Source organism: Capra hircus, chromosome 5 (assembly GCF_001704415.2).
Source record: "Capra hircus breed San Clemente chromosome 5, ASM170441v1, whole genome shotgun sequence".
NCBI classification, from domain to species: domain Eukaryota; kingdom Metazoa; phylum Chordata; class Mammalia; order Artiodactyla; family Bovidae; genus Capra; species Capra hircus.
The window spans coordinates 9658726-9675272 of NC_030812.1; the positions used below are offsets into that span (position 1 = coordinate 9658726).

Sequence of the window (16547 nt, forward strand, 5' to 3'; positions counted from 1 at the left end):
TTCTTTACCACTAGCACCACCTGGGGAGCCCATCATTTCTAACTATTGCTTCTTGACCTGCATACAGTTTTCTCAGGAGGCAGGTAGGGTGGTCTCTTATTCCCATGTCTCTAAGAATTTTCCAGTTTGTTGTGATCCACACAGTCAAAAGCTTTAGTGTAGTCAGTGAAGCAGAAGTAGATGTTGGCATAAATCCTCTTGCATGAGGCTGCTATTAGCCCTACCATAGAGACTGCAGACTCCAGGACTGGGCTGCTTTAGGCCAAGCAACTAAGGGGCCTCCCCCATCGGCAGAAAATTGAATTAAAGATTTACTGGGCATGGCCCTACCCACCAGAGGAAGACCCTTCCATCAGGAAGCTTGCATAAGCCTCTCTTATTTTTATCCATCAGAGGGCAGACAGAAGAAGTAAGAACTACAATCCCATTTTTAGTCTGTAAAGTTGTCATATTCTGTAGAAGTTACAACATCTAATAAACCATGAACCCAGCTTTTAGGACCAAGCAATAGAAGTTTTTATTCTACTTTATGATAAGTTGTTAGAATAGATAAAATAAGTTATTTATAAAATTTATTTAATTCTCTGATGTCATTGTGGTAGGCTGAGTAATGCACCCCCCCAACAAAGATGTCCATGTCGTCATCTCCAGAATTTGTGAAAATGGGAACTTGCATGCTGAAGATGTGATGAAGTTAAGAATTTTGAGATGGGAAGTTTTCCTGGATTATCTGTGTGAGCCCAGTGTAATCACAAAGATCCTTATAAAAAAGAAGGGGGATGGTCAGAGTCAGAAGAGATAATGCATGTGAGAAGTCAAAATTAGCAGGGAAGGACAAAGGGAGAGGAGGAAGAAGGGAGAGAGAGAGACTGAGATTTGGAAATATTATTCTGTGGTTTTGAAGATGAGGAAGGGGCCATGATACATCAATATATTCATGCAATCCATAGTTGGAAAAGCAAGGAAACAAATTCTTCCATAGAGACTCTAGAAGGAATACAGCCATTGCTGATACCTTGATTTTAGGACTTCTGACTTCCAGAACCACAAAATAATAATTTGGTGATGTTTTAAACCACTAAACTTGAAATAATTTATTTATGGCAGCCACAGGAAACTAATATGGTCATTTTAGATAGTATCAACAATGGATAGTGCAATTACAGCTAGACAAAATTTCAGCCCTTCATTTTGGCACAAGGAGTTCATCAAAGCTGTATATTGTCACCCTGCTTATTTAACTTATATGCAGAGTACATCATGTGAAATACTGGACTGGATGAAGCACAAGCTGGAATCGAGATTGCTGTGAGAATATTAATAACCTCAGATATTTGGATGACACCACCCTTATGGCAGAAAGCAAAGAGGAATCTCTTGATGAAGGTGAAAGATGAGAGTGAAAAAAAGATGGCTTAAAACTCAACATTGAAAAAACAAGGATCATGGCATCTGGTCCCGTCACTTCATGGCAATATATAGAGAAACAATGGAAACAGTGACAGACTTTATTTTCTTGGGCTCCAAAATCACTGCAGATGGTGACTCTGTGTGTGTGCTCAGTTGTGTCCAACTGTCTGCAACCCCATGGAATGTAGCCCATAAGGCTCCTCTGTCCATGGAATTTTCCAGGCAATAATTCTGGAATGGGTTGCCATTTCCTTCTCCAGGATGGTGACTGCAGCCATGAAGTTAAAAGATAGCTTTGGAAGTTGGTGATGGACAGGGAAGCCTGGCATTCAGCAGTCCATGGGGTAGCAAAAAGTCTGACACAACTGAGTGGCTGAACTGAACTGCTCCTTGGAAGAAAAGCTATGACAAACCTAGACAGCATATTAAAAAGCAGAGACATTACTTTGCCGAGAAAGATTTAAATAGTCAAAGCTATTATTTTTCCAGTAGTCATGTATGGATGTGAGAGTTGGGCCGTTAAGAAGGCTGAATGTGGAAGAATTGATGCTTTCAAACTGTGGTGTTGGAGAATACTCTTGAGCGACTGAAAAACAACAGTCCTTAGGACTTTGAATATTTTGGAGACATCTTTATTACTAACAAAAAAACTTTAGAAAGCATCTTGCAAATATGTTTCAGTTCAGTTCAGTCACTCAGTTGTGTCCAACTCTTTGCAGCCCCATGGACTGCTGCACGCCAGGCTTCCTTGTCCACCACCAACTCCCGAAGCTTGCTCAAACTCATGTCCATCCAGTTGGTGATGCCATCCAACCATCTCATCTTCTGTCGTCCCCTTCTCCTCCACCTTCAATCTTTCCCAGCATCAGGGTCTTTTCCAGTGAGTCAGTTCTTTGCATCAGGTGGCCAAAGTATTGGAGTTTCAGCTTCAGCATCAGTCCTTCCAATGAATGTTCAGGACTGATTTCCTTTAGGATTGACTGGTGGGATCTCCTTGCAGTCCAGGGGACTCTCAAAAGCCTTTTCCAACACCACAGTTCAAAAGCATTAATTCTTTGCTTCTCAGCTTTCTTTATAGTCCAACTCTCACATCCATACCTGACTACTGGAAAAACCATAGCTTTGACTAGATGGACCTTTGTTGGCAAAGTAAAGTTTCTGCTTTTTAATATGCTGTCTAGATTGGTCATAGCTTTTCTTCCAAGGAGCAAGCATCTTTTAATTTCATGGCTGCAGTCACCATCTGCAGTGATTTTGGAGCCCCCCAAATCAAGTCTCTCATTGTTTCTATTGTTTCCCCATCTATTTGCCATGAAGTGTTGGGACCAGATGCCATGATCTTCATTTTCTGAATGTTTACCAGTCATATTTTCCCTTTCAATGGATACCTTCTTTACCACATCCTCAACTGGGGTCTTGATTAGTCCATAGCATATGTTCTGCTTGCAAGGAAAACATTCTAGAGATTCACTGGGAAATGAATCAACCTCGCTATGTATTTTAAGAATTCAACAAAATTTGTAACTCCTGAGCAGTCTTTAGTGATACTGTTGATATTTCTACCAGTTCAAACAAATGTGTTGACACAATCAAGGCAGTGAATGTGTTTTATAGAATGGTGCCTCAAAGCCAGTACTCTGGAATCAGAATTCCCAGGTTCAAATTCTGCCTTTGATACCAGCTTACTTCTCTATAGCTTAGTCTCCTTATCTGTAAAATGACAATAATATTATTACCTATACTTAACAGGGTTCTTGTTAGAATTAAGTGAAATAATCTATATAAAATTTCTGATCATGGTGTCTGTCACAAATGAATTTTATACATGATCAATACCACTTCACTAATGTTGGGGACCTCTTTATTTCCTTCAGGTCCAGAAATGATTACTCCATCAGACTTCACTGCAATTGACATGCTAACAACGACGACAGGTTTGGAATGTGAGGTATGACTGAGTAATATCTTCAGCTATCTCTCATTTCCTGATTGTGTCTATTGTTTCTGTATCACTATCCAAATGCTATTAAAATTCTTTTGGTATGCTCTCAAGTCTTTCTTTGTTAAATTAAGTATGCCTTCAGTTCAGTTCAGTTCAGTCGCTCAGTTGTGTCCGACTCTTTGCGACCCCATGAATCGCAGCACACCAGGCCTCCCTGTCCATCACCAACTCCCGGAGTTCACTCAAACTCATGTCCATCGAGTCGGTGATGCCATCCAGCCATCTCATCTTCTGTAGTCCCCTTCTCCTCCTGCCCTCAATCCCTCCCAGCATCAGGGTCTTTTCCAATGAGTCAACTCTTCACTTGAGGTGGCCAAAATATTGGAGTTTCAGCTTCAGCATCCCTCCAATGAACACCCAGGACTGATCTCCTTTAGGATGTCTTACATTTTAACAATTGTATTTCCTTAACTGTCAGATATTTCTTAATAATTAGATTTTGGTTACACTAAGAAAAACAAAATGAAATGCAAATGAAGTCTTAAAGATGAATCCTTAATAACAATAATTTTGTGATAATTAGGTGTCATAATAATTACATGTGTTAATTTAATACTCTTATTTATTAATTTATTAATTAGATAATTTCTTAACTTATAATAATTAAATGTGATTCCTTAATAATTTTTTAATGATGATAATTCTTTATAATAATAAAGGGTATATTTTGGGTTTCTCTGTAAATTAGGCATTCAAAAATATTTATCAAGCAGCTACTATATACCATCTGTTGACCTGTACACATGTTCAGTCATGTCCGACTCTGTGCAACCCTTTGAACCGTAGCCTGCCAGGCTCCTCTGTCCATGGGATTATCCAGGCAAGAATACTGGAATGGGTTGCCATTTTCTCCTCCAAGGGATCATCCTGAGCTAGGGCTCAAACCCGCATCTCCTGAGTCTCCTGCATTGCAGGCAAATTCTTTACCTGCTGAACCACTGGGGCACTGTGCAAAATGACGAAGATAAACGAGTAAAAGATAAGGTCACTGAATCCCAGAGCTGGTAATTGTCCTGGCTGAGACTTCAGAAATTATCTCCTTACTCCAAATATGCCACTTGTTCTGATAAACCAATTATTTATCCAACTAATATTTATTCAGCACTATTGCTGGCTAGGAGCTATTCAGGTAAATTACTACTTTTACCGAGTTTACATTGGATTGGATTCTAAAGTAGACAATAAGCAAAATTAATTTGCCAAGTTATATAAAACATTATAGAGCTTGGTGCTCAGGAGAAAAATAAAACTATTTTCAATGAAGTGATTTTCACTGATCCTCATTAATAGAGTAACTGTTACTTTAAAGAAAAAATCTGAAGAAGTTAAGAGAGTGAACCATGCAAAGAACCAAGAACCATGCAAAGCAATCCAAGCAGAGGGATCAGCAAGTGCAAAGGCCCTGAGTTGAAAATGTACCTAACCACCTAAAAAATGGAAGAATAGCAAGGAGGTCATACAGTAAGTCCAGAGTGAAATAGTGGGAAATGGGTTATGTAAGGCCTTGTGGATGACGTAAAGACTGTGGCTCCCATTCTGAGTGACTTAGGAAGAGCAGAGGGAGGTTTCTGAGCAGAGGCATCTATGAGCTGCCTACGTCATCTGCATGTCTGAGGTTGTTGACATTTCTCCCGGCAGTCTTGATTCCAGCTTGTGCTTCCTCCAGCCCAGCGTTTCTCATGATGTACTCTGCATATAAATTAAATAAGCAGGGTGACAATATACAGCCTTGATGTACTCCTTTTCCTATTTGGAACCAGTCTGTTGTTCCACATCCAGTTCTAACTGTTGCTGCCTGACCTGCATATAGGTTTCTCAAGAGGCAGGTCAGGTGGTCTGGTATTCCCATTTTTTTTTTTTTTTCCAGAAGTATTTGGACTTTTATTTTATTTTATTTTTTACTTGGGGTACTCCCAACTCTTTCAGGATTTTCCACAGTTTATTGTGATCCACACAGTCAAAGGCTTTGGCATAGTCAATAAAGCAGAAGTAGATGTTTCTCTTGAACTCTCTTGGTTTTTTGATGATCCAGTGGATGTGATAATTTGATCTCTGTTTCCTCTGCCTTTTCTAAAACCAGCTTGAACATCAGGGAGTTCATGGTTCACATATTGCTGAAGCCTGGCTTGGAGAATTTTAAGCATTACTTTACCAGTGTGTGAGATGAGTGCAATTGTGCGGTAGTTTGAGCATTCTTTGGCACTGCCTTTCTTCAGGATTTAGTTTGACCTTAAACCTGATTTTCTATGAAATAGGGGAAAATTTTAATACCTACCTCAGAGGGTGCTTTTGTGGAAATAAAATGGACTAATTAGAACAATGCCTGGAGCATAATAAGTGGTATGATATTTATCATTGCTACAGTTATTAGTATAATTTATATAGAATATAATTTATAAGCTTTGAAAATATGCAACTTTATCTAGAAGTCTGTAAGCTATATGTAAAAAAATAAATTTTAATGATTCTATCCAGATACTGCCCAACTGACATTGCATTTGATTTTTAATGAAATATTTGGATAATATTAAGCTGTTATTTTTTAAGCTGAAATTAACAGAAGTCTTAATCATACTAGCTTTATACAACATAATATGAAAGGTCAACTGCCACTGTTTTAAGTCTGCTTGCAGAACACTAATCTAGACAATTTAGGACAAGACTTCAGTTTTCTTGGAAGTTGGATATGTGGGCAGTTCTGATATCAAATCAATATTAAGGTACAATTAAATGACCATACTGCTGAGTATTTTAGAGAAGATACCTCAACAAAAGCCACTGTGAAATTTTCTTTTTATTTTATTTTACTTATTTGTTTATTTTATTTTACTTTATTTTACTTTTCAATACTGTATTGGTTTTGCCATACATCAACATGAATCCACCACGGGTGTACACACGTTCCCAATCCTGAACCCCCCTCCCACCTCAATTTTCATTGTTCATCTTTCAAAAGATTTTGTGTTTAGGAAGTGTATACTATAGGCAATGTGAATGGGAAATTTAAAAATTAAAACATTAGTTGAAAATGGAAAAAATGCATTAATTTTCTTTTTTATTAACAGCCTCAACAATTTGATCCTGTTTATAATTGTAGCCAATATATATGTCTTAACATGGAATGGAAGTTGTACAACTGGTCTCTTAATTGCCCAAAGGAATTGGAAATGCCTGATTGTGGTTTCCGGGGAAGACCTGTTCAAGTGAATAGTGATATCTGCTGCCCTGAGTGGGAATGTCCATGTGAGTTTTATCAATTTTAAATCAGGAGGAGATGGTTATTTTTTTCAAGCTATCACTTCATCAAGTCAAAGTTCAGCTGACTTATGATTTTGGTTTCCAATAACTTTTAGAGTTGCTTTTTGTCAAACATAATAAGACCAATTTGAAAGATGTTTTTAAAGGAGAAGTTATTACTGTAATACAAATAATTAGGTAATACACTAAATCTACTCTCTATCACGTTTTAGGTCGTTGTTCCATGTTGTCAGAACTCAGCATTATTACTTTTGATGGAAATAACGCAGCATTATATAGTATGGCTTCTTATATCTTAGTAAGAATTCCTGGGGAAGTTATAGTTGCTCATATTGAAAAATGCTCCATGAATCAGGTAAGTCATAATTTATTCTTGTGTCATTTATTCATAAATCGAGCAGCTGAAGTATGTCACAACATTAGGTATTCCCACAATAAGAAGGGACTCAAGAATTCGCTGAGATTTATCTTCTGGTACTTAAAACATGAGTATATTTCAAGTGAATGTATTTAGAAGCATATAATATTAATCCAAATAATGTTTTTAAAAGTCAAATAGTGTATTTTTTTAAAGTGTTTTATCTCTATAACTTTTTTTGTTTTTCAGAATGGAAACTCATTTAAAAAGCTAGTGAGTATTTGGAAAATGTTTAGTAAATTACTACTATTTATTGCTAAAATTATGTTTAACTCCATAAAGTTTCAATTTTTTTTTCAATGAAGGCTTCCTCTGGAAGAGTCTCTGGACTTTGTTTTAAGAAGTTAAATTTGACCACATCTCTACATAAAGTACTTGTCAATCGGGTAGCAAGAAAGGTAGGGACACAAAGTTAAAACATGTCTTCACCTTAGATGAAACTGAGAAATTATGTAAGTACAGTTATTTCCCAAAAGAGAGGAATTAAGCATATCAGTGGATTTCCATTGCTACGATGTCTAATCATTCTTTTTACAGATAGTATAAAAATGTGTTTCATAATCTTGTATGTCTCCTACCATAACCTCTCAACTGTTGCAAATGTTTCTCCTTTTGTGAGGTTAACTGAAACCGCCATGTTAAACATTCTAAAGCTCTCTCGATAATGTGAGTTGCCAAGCTTCCTAGTGTTAGAGTTAATGTTAGTGTTTCAAATTAGGCAAAGTGGAAATGAGGTGAAAGAGGGGATCATAACTTGCAAAGAACAGCAGGCAGCCAAGAATACAAGAATGAAGACCATGGAGAGAACAAATGGATAGAGTAGTTTTGCAATATCGGTAGTATTGATTGATAGCTAAAATAAGAAAAGAAAATGAAAGAATATTTAAATTTATTGAAATAAATGGGAGAAGAGCAATGCATCATTAAAAAGCTGGAAAGGAGCCTTTTGATTTTACAGGGAAAACCTTTATCCCAAGGAATTATGCTTCCCCAATAGGAGTGTTGAGAGCTGGATGACTCACTCAGACATATAGTCCAGTGCATGCTCAGTCGTGTCTGACTCTTTGCAACCCAGTGGGCTGTAGCCCACCAGGCTACTCTGCCCATGGGGTTCTCCAGGCAAGAATATTGGAATAGGGTACCATTTCCTCCTCCAGAGATCTTCCCAATGCACAGATTGAACCCAATCTCCTGCATTGGCAGGCAGATTCTTTACCACTAGCACCACCTGGGAAGCCCTCAGATAACACACGGTGCTCTCAAAAATAGAAGAAAGTAATATGTAAAGATTTAGCTCAAAATGCCTGAGATGTTATGTGTTTTTCAGAAATAATTCTCTTAGCACAGGCCATAGATTCTGAACTGGAAACAGTGTAAAAGCAAGTCTATATACAGTAAAATGTCAGAAAGTTTAGGAGCAGTGATCCCATAGGAGACTGACCCAGACTTGCCTATGAGTGTCCAGGAGTCTCGGGCAGAGGCATAGGTTGGTGGTGGCCTGCTGCAGGGTAGGGGGCACTGAGGTCGGCAGTGAGTGCATGGGACCTATGAAGGAGGTTGCCATTATCTTCATTACCTCCACCATAGTTTGGTCTCTGTTCAAACAACAGGGAGGGAACACAGCCCTCCCTGCCCATCAGCAGAAAACTGGATTAAAGATTTACTGAGCATGGCCCCGCCCATCAGAACAAGACCCAGTTTCCAGTCAGTCTCTCCCATCAGGAAGCTTCCATAAGCCTCTTATCCTTCTCCATCAGAGGGCAGACAGAATGAAAACCACAATCACAGAAAACTAACCAATCTGATCACATGGACTGCAGCCTTGTCTAACTCAGTGAAAGTATGAGCCATGCCATGTAGGGCCACCCAGGACAGACAGGTCATAGTGGAGAGTTCTGACAAATCGTGGTCCACTGGAGAAGGGAATGGCAAACCTCTTCAGTATTATTGCCTTGAGAACCCCATGAAAAGGCAAAAAGATAGGACACTGAAAGATGAACTCCCCAGGTCAGTAGGGGCTGAATATGCTACTGGAGAAGAGTAGAGAAATACTCCAGGAAGAATGAAGAGATGGAGCCAAAGCAAAAAACAACCCCCAGTTGTGGACGTGACTAGTGATGAAAGTAAAGTCCGATGCTATAAAGAACGATCTTACGTAGGAACCTGGAATGTTAGGTCCGTGAACCAAGGTAAATTGGAAGTGGTCAAACAGGAGGTGGCAACAGTGAACGCTGACATTCTAGGAATCAGTGAACTAAAATGGACTGGATGGGCGACTTTAACTCAGATGACCATTATATCTACTCCTGTGGGCAAGAATCCCTTAGAGGAAATGGAGTAGCCCTCGCAGTCAGTGAAGAGTCTGAAATGCAGAACATGCATGCAATCTCAAAAACGACAGAATGATCTTGGTTCGTTTCCAAGGCAAACTATTCAATATCATAGTAATCCAAGTCTATGCCCCAACCAGTAATGCTAAGAAAGCTGAAGTTGAAAAGCTCTATGAAGACTTACAAGATCTTCTAGATCTAATACCCAAAAAAGATGTCCTTTTCATTATAGGGGACTGGAATGCAAAAATAGGAAGTCAAGAGGTATCTGGAGTAACAAGCAAGTTTGATCGTGGAGTACAAAATGAAACAGGGCACAGGCTAACAGAGTTTTGTCAAATAAAGCACTGGTCAGAGCAAGAACCCTCTTGCACCAACACAAGAGACATGTGTTAGACATCATATGGACATCACCAGATGGTCAATACTGAAATCAGATTGATTATGTTCTTTGCAGCCAGAGATAGAGAAACTGTATACAGTCAGCAAAAACAAGACGGGGAGCTGACTGTGGCTGAGATCACTGAACTCCTTATTGCAAAATTCAGACAAAAATTGAAGAAAGTAAGGAAAACAATGACACCATTCAGGTATGACCTAAATCAAATCCCTTACGGCTATACAGTGGAAGTGACAAATAGATTCAAGGGAATAGACCTGACAGACTGCCTGAAGAACGGTGGATGGAGGTTCCTGACATTGTACAGTGGGCAGTGATCAAGACCATCCCCAAGAAAAAGAACTGCAAAAAGGCAAAATGGTTGTCTGAGGGGGCCTTACAAAGGGCTGAGAAAAGAAAAGAAGCGAAAGGCAAAGGAGAAAATGAAAGATACACAGATTTGAATGCAGAGTTCCCAAGAATAGCAAAGAGAGATAAGAAAATCTTCCTCAGTGACCAAAGCAAAAAAAGAGGAAAACAATAGAATGGGAAAGACTAGAGAGCTCATCAAGAAAATTAGAGATACCAAGCTACATTTTATGCAAAGATGGGCACAATAAAGGACAGAAACAATATAGACCTAACAGAAGCAGGAGATATTAAGAAGAGGTGGCAAGAATACACAGAACCATGCAAAAAATTTTCATGACCCAGATAACTGTGATGGTGTGATCACTCACTTAGAGCCAGACATCCTGGAATGTAAAGTCAAGTGGGCCTTAGGAAGCATCACTATGAACAAAACTAATGGAGGTAATCAAATTCCAGTTGAGCTATTTCAAATCCTAAAAGATGATGCTGTGAAAGTGCTGCACTCAGTATGCCAGCAAATTTGGAAAACTCAACAGTAGCCACAGGACTGGAAAAAGGCAGTTTTCATTCCAATCTCAAAGAAAGGCAATGCCAACGAATGCTCAAACTACCACACAATTGCACTCATCTCACACACTAGCAGAGTAATGCTCAAAATTCTCCAAACCAGGCTTCAACAGTTTGTGAACCATGAACTTTGAGGTGTTCAAGCTGGATTTAGAAAAGGCAGAGGAACCAGATATCAAATTGCCAACATCTGTTGCATCATTGGAAAAGTAAGACAGTTCCAGAAAAGCATCTACTTCTGCTTTATTGACTATTTCAAAGCCTTCAACTGTGTGGATCACTACAAATTGTGGGAAATTCTTAGAGTCTGTAATACCAGACCACCTTACCTGCCTCCTGAGAAATCTTTGTGCAGGTCAAGAAGCAAGAGTTAGAATTGGACATGGAAAACAGACTTGTTCCAAATTGGGAAGGGAGTACAACAAAGCTGTATATTGTCACCCTGCTTATTTAACTTACATGCAGAGTACATCATGAGAAATGCCAGGCTGGATTAAGCACAAGCTGGAATCAAGATTGCTGGGAGAAATATCAGTAACCTCAGATATGCAGATGACATCACACTTATGGCAGAAAGCAAAGAAGAACTAAAGAGCCTCTTGATGAAAGTGAAGGAGGAGAGTGAAAAAGTAGGCTTAAAACTCAGCATTCAGAAAACTAAAATCATGGCATCTGGTCCCATCACTTCATGGAAAATAGATGGGGAGACAATGGAAACAATGAGACTTTATTTTTTTGGGGCTCCAAAATCACTGCAGATGGTGACTGCAGCCATGAAATTAAAAGATGCTTGCTCCTTGGAAGAAGAGCTATGACCAACCTAGATGGCATTTTAAAAAACAGAGACATTACTTTGCCAACAAAGATCCATCTAGTCAAAGCTATGGTTTTTCCAATAGTCATGTATAGGTGTGAGAGTTGGACTATAAAGAAAGCTGAACATCAAAGAATTGATGCTTTTGAATGGTAGTGTTGGAGAAGGCTCTTGAGTCCCTTGGACTGCAAGAAGAGCCAACCAGTCAACCCTAAAGGAAATCAGTCCTGAAATTTCATTGGAAGGACTGATGCTGAAGCTGAAAATCCAATACTTTGGCCATCTGATATGAAGAACTGACTCATTGGAAAAGACCCTGATGCTGGGAAAGATTTAAGGCAAGAGGAAAAGGGGACAAGAGAGGATGAGATGGTTGGATGGCATCACTGACTCGATGGCCATGAGTTTGAACAAGCTCTGGGAGTTGGTGATGGACAGGGAAGCCTGCTGTGCTGCAGTCCAGGGGGTCACAAAGAGTCAGACATGACTGAGCAACTGTACTGAACTGAAACTTAAAATTGAATACATGGCTTTTTTGGATACTAGAATATCTATATGTATCTTTGACTTTCATAAGGTTGGTATATAATAGTGGGTAGGAAATAAGCTTAAACCTGGTCAGCACTATGGTTGTGAGCATTTGGGTGGAAGGGCTTATTTTCGGCTTCAGCTGAACTGCTGATTGGTCATGGATTCAGTTGAAAACTTATTAACTTAAAAAATCATTTAGTGAGTTTATGTGATAAAATGAAACAGTTCCTGATCTCAAGTAACTTGCAGTGGTGTGTGGGGTGCATACATGTGATTTTTTGCCAATTAAAGGCAGCAGGAGCCAAAATAATAGAGTCATGGCCAAGATATCATGGAAACAGAGATAGGGCTCATTTAAATGCTGTGTATAGCAGGGTCAAATAGATATTTTTGGAGAAGGTGACACCTGAGATAAATCTTAAAGAAGGAGTAGAAATTCAGCAGGCAAAGGATGTTTCAGCTTGAGGGTGGCAGTATGAGGAAGATTTAAAGATTAGAAATTGGATGGTTGGTTAGGTATAACTTTGAGAATTTTACTGATAGTTATAGAGTTCGCGGTTCATTGTCTGTTATTTAAAGCACTGTTTTCCAAGTAAAATCCTTAGATTGCTTATAGTAGTATTACAAAGAAAGCATGTTAAAACTATAAAATCTAGAATCTAGCTGAAACCTGGAAAGTAGAATTTCTGAAAATCCTAATAATTACTAAGCCTCATAGATGGTTTTACGAGCATTATAAGTAAACAAACACTGATTTAGATCAAAGAGAGAACCCAGATTAAAGAAAACCTCCTGATAAAAAGCTTTATCTTAAATTTATATTAGGAAGTAATAGTGTAATCAACATATATTGAAGGAAGCAAATGAAAATAGTATATAACTTAGAGGAAGGCTTGGTTTTGTGGAAAACAAAGGGCAATGTTGCTGTTTTGTCACTGAGTAGTATCTGGCTCTTCTGTGACCCCATGGACTGTAGCCGGCCGCGATCCTCTGTTCATGGGGTTTTCCAGGCAGGAATACTGGAGCAGGTTGCCATTTCCTTCTTCAGGGCATCTTCTCGACCAAGGGATTGAACCCGAGGCTCCTGCCACATCCCCTGCATTGGCAGGCGGATTCTTTACCACTGAGCCACCTGGGACGCCCCCAGATATTGAATATAACAAGACACGAAAGAGCAATAAAAGAATTTAGGAGTTCTGAGAAACTGTGACAGCAACAGGGTGTATATTAAAACATGAACATTGTTCTAACAGGTGTAAATGCATTATGTAATTTTAGGTAGAAGTGGATTCTGTAGTTGCGCCTTTGCCCTTTTCAAATCAAGGTCTGTCCATAGAGGATTCTGGTTCAATGTACGTGATTACTACTCCAGCTGGACTAATCATAAAGTGGACTCACCTTACGGGGATCGTAGACATTCATTTTGGCTCTCAGTTTAACTTGTCATCCTACACAGAAGGACTTTGTGGTGAGCGCTGCTTTTCAAATATCTGTTTCTTCTTCTTTTTTTTTCTGTTCACATTACACAGCTTTGGCTCGTCATTCTCTGCTTTGTTTGGACTGAAGAGATGTTACTTTCAGTACCTCCTCATGTGAATACTGAAGGAAGCAATGTCTTTCTATGAATGGAAAGGAAGAAGCAAGATAATACAGTTCAACTTGGGTGTTTTTTAGAGATACATGCTTACCACTGTTGCTACAATACTGTTTGCATTCCTACCATCTCATCCTTATTAAGCATTAATGAAGTCTCAGGCATTATTTTACAAACTTTAACTCATTCGATTCTAGCAGTAGCCCTAATAAGTAGGCACCAGTGTTAATTTATAAGTGATAAAAATGAGGCATAGAATGATTAAAAACTTAATTTTGTTTCTTACTTACTTTTTAAAGTTTGGCATCAAAGAAAGCTTAGTTAAGTCATCTTGAAAGGTATATATTCAGGGAGCACAATGTTCTGAATATTAGTCCCAGTTTTGTTATGAAGTGTAAAGCCTTTTTTGTTAAGTCACTTCAGTCGTGTCTCTGCGACCCCATAGACGGCAGCCTACCAGGCTCCTCCATCCCTGGGATTCTCCAGGCAAGAACACTGGAGTGGGTTGCCATTGTCTTCTCCAATGCATGAAAGTGAAATGTGAAAGTGAAGTCGCTCAGTCGTGTAACATATTGTGATATGAAACCTTAGTGTAAAGCCTAGATGTGCCTTTACACTAAGGTTTCATATCACAATATGTTATATAGATACATAGTTATAAGCCAAAGGAAACAAATTAGAAATATCTCTAGGTATATAAAAAAAAATTCTGACTGGTGTCTGCTAGGCGATATCCCCTTTACAGATATTTAAGTGAACATCAGTTTCCTTATCTTTCAGATGGGAATAGTAAAATCCACCTTCAAGATTGTTGTTAGAACTGAATGTGAAAGTTAATGTAAAACTCTGAAGACATTGTTTAATATAGTCAATAAATATTAGCTTAGCACAAATATACCTATTTTAAGCTCAGTAAATATTAATTGAGTAGAAGTTTATGGATGAGTTTCTGAATATCTGACCTTATGCTTCATGCTGACAACTCAAAAGAAATAGACCAGGTCCTTGCTCTCAACAAACTGCCTGAAATACCCAAATTTCTTCTTCAAAAATGTAAAGCCTTTAGTGGAAAGTTTGGCTAAAATGGTTAATGATTTCCTTGCCTGCTTAGAGCATGCTAAACATAGCACAGCCTTCTCTGGTGACTTAAGTCAGCATTGTGGAAATAGTTCTTGAGTATGCATTGTGTTGTGTGTACATAAATACAATTCAGTAGGTATTACTGAATAATAACTCAGAGATATTGAGAATGCATATTTGTTCTGATTCATCACTTCTGTGTGCTAGGACTTCTGTTTGATTTTCGCATTTGTTTTCTTCTTTTACTTTCAGCTTCTGCTTTTATGGAGACAGTGTGCTAACTGGATTCTTAACTAATCACTGCAGAGAAGGGGCTAGGGTCATCTTTTTGCTGACAAAGATCACCCTCTAAACGTCTACAGTGGGAGAGCGGTGGTTTGTTTAAAGAAAAGCAGGGTGCTGGCTGACAGGGTTGTAGTGACCCAAATTGAGCCTGGACACCAGAATGGGAGGTCTATATTGACAACCTGTTCTACAAAGAAATGTGAGGTCTGCAGGAGTGGTGGCTGGAGGTGCAATGAAAACATATTTTAACTAGCAATTACCTTTCCCCAGGAGAGTTTAGACTTTTAAAATAGCTGTTTTACAGTATAGGTGGCTTAACTTGAGGTATTTTTATTTTTGTTTGTTTGGTTTGGTTATTTATTTATTTGTTTATTTTTTACTGTATTCAGTCTCCTGTATATTTACAGGTGTGGGGCAATGATGGCAGCAGAAACCCTTATTGATCTTGATATAACTGCTTGAGGATTAAGATTTGATACTTGAAAAAAAATGTTTAACTCATATCTTTTATAGCTAGGAGTCTTAGGAATTAAGAAAAAATTATATCTTAGAGTAGAGTGGAATTCAGGTAAGGTATGATCAGGATCTAGGTTCATTTCTTTCTACTCCTCTTGGCTTTGCACTTGACTAGGTAAAAAGTAAGTTATGCCCACTAGTCTGGGGAATACCTTGTCAGATTTAAGAACTACTTAAATTAGGAGATAGTGGTAATAGTGAACGAGCACTGAGACAGAATCAATCTTCTCTTTCTTCTCCTATGATCTTTTCACAAATCTTGCCTTCTAGGATCATGGTTTCTTTCTTACCTGGTTAAGAAAGATCTGCATTATTTAATCCATGTGTAGTTTAAAAAAAATCCACCAACATTAGAGTCAAAGGACATAAATTTGGTACTTGATAAAGAATTTCCTTCTAAATGTCACACATCTTTTTAGGAATTTGCAATGAAGATCCGGATGACGATCTAAGGATGCAAAATGGCACAATCATTACAAATATGGAGGACATAGAATTGTTCATTGAGAGCTGGGAAATTGAGAAATCATTTAAAGTAACAACAAGAAGGCCTGTTAGAAATTGTACTGAGCAGGACTGCAGTCACTGCATTGAGTTATTAAATAGAAGAGTTTTCACCCCATGCCATGACGCGGTAAGTTGGAAGCGACCGTAAATCAGAGCTGTTGTGTCAGATGTGTTGAGAGTAAAAGCCAATAAATTCTTGGTCTTGCCATGATGTTCTTCCACTAAGAATAGGTTATCCCCAGGGGACTTCAAAATCATTCACTGTTTATTGACTTACAGAACAGGAAGAATAACTATCTTTTCCCCCAAGTATTTTAATGACCTGTATCTCCAGCTTTCAAGAAAAATGAAACTTTGTCCTGTGAATAAATTCCTATAGAGGAAAGAGATGGATGCCACTCGATAACCCAGTATAAAACCCAAGACAGTGAGGCTTTAGTCACCTCTCAGGTGTGTGGCCTCTCAGGTGTAGACTTAGAATCGG

General features: G+C 38.5%; 1 protein-coding gene across 1 annotated transcript in view; it reads left to right on the plus strand.

Annotated features, from left to right (window-relative positions):
• The window catches only part of OTOGL (otogelin like), a 180171-nt gene that overhangs the window by 127847 nt on the left and 35777 nt on the right, over positions 1-16547 (plus strand). Inside the window, exons 37-43 of the mRNA XM_018049083.1 lie at positions 3285-3358; positions 6478-6655; positions 6883-7025; positions 7278-7301; positions 7394-7486; positions 13360-13549; positions 15976-16190. Of these exons, the coding sequence (XP_017904572.1) occupies positions 3285-3358; positions 6478-6655; positions 6883-7025; positions 7278-7301; positions 7394-7486; positions 13360-13549; positions 15976-16190 (917 nt within the window). The remainder of the gene's footprint in view (positions 1-3284; positions 3359-6477; positions 6656-6882; positions 7026-7277; positions 7302-7393; positions 7487-13359; positions 13550-15975; positions 16191-16547) is intronic.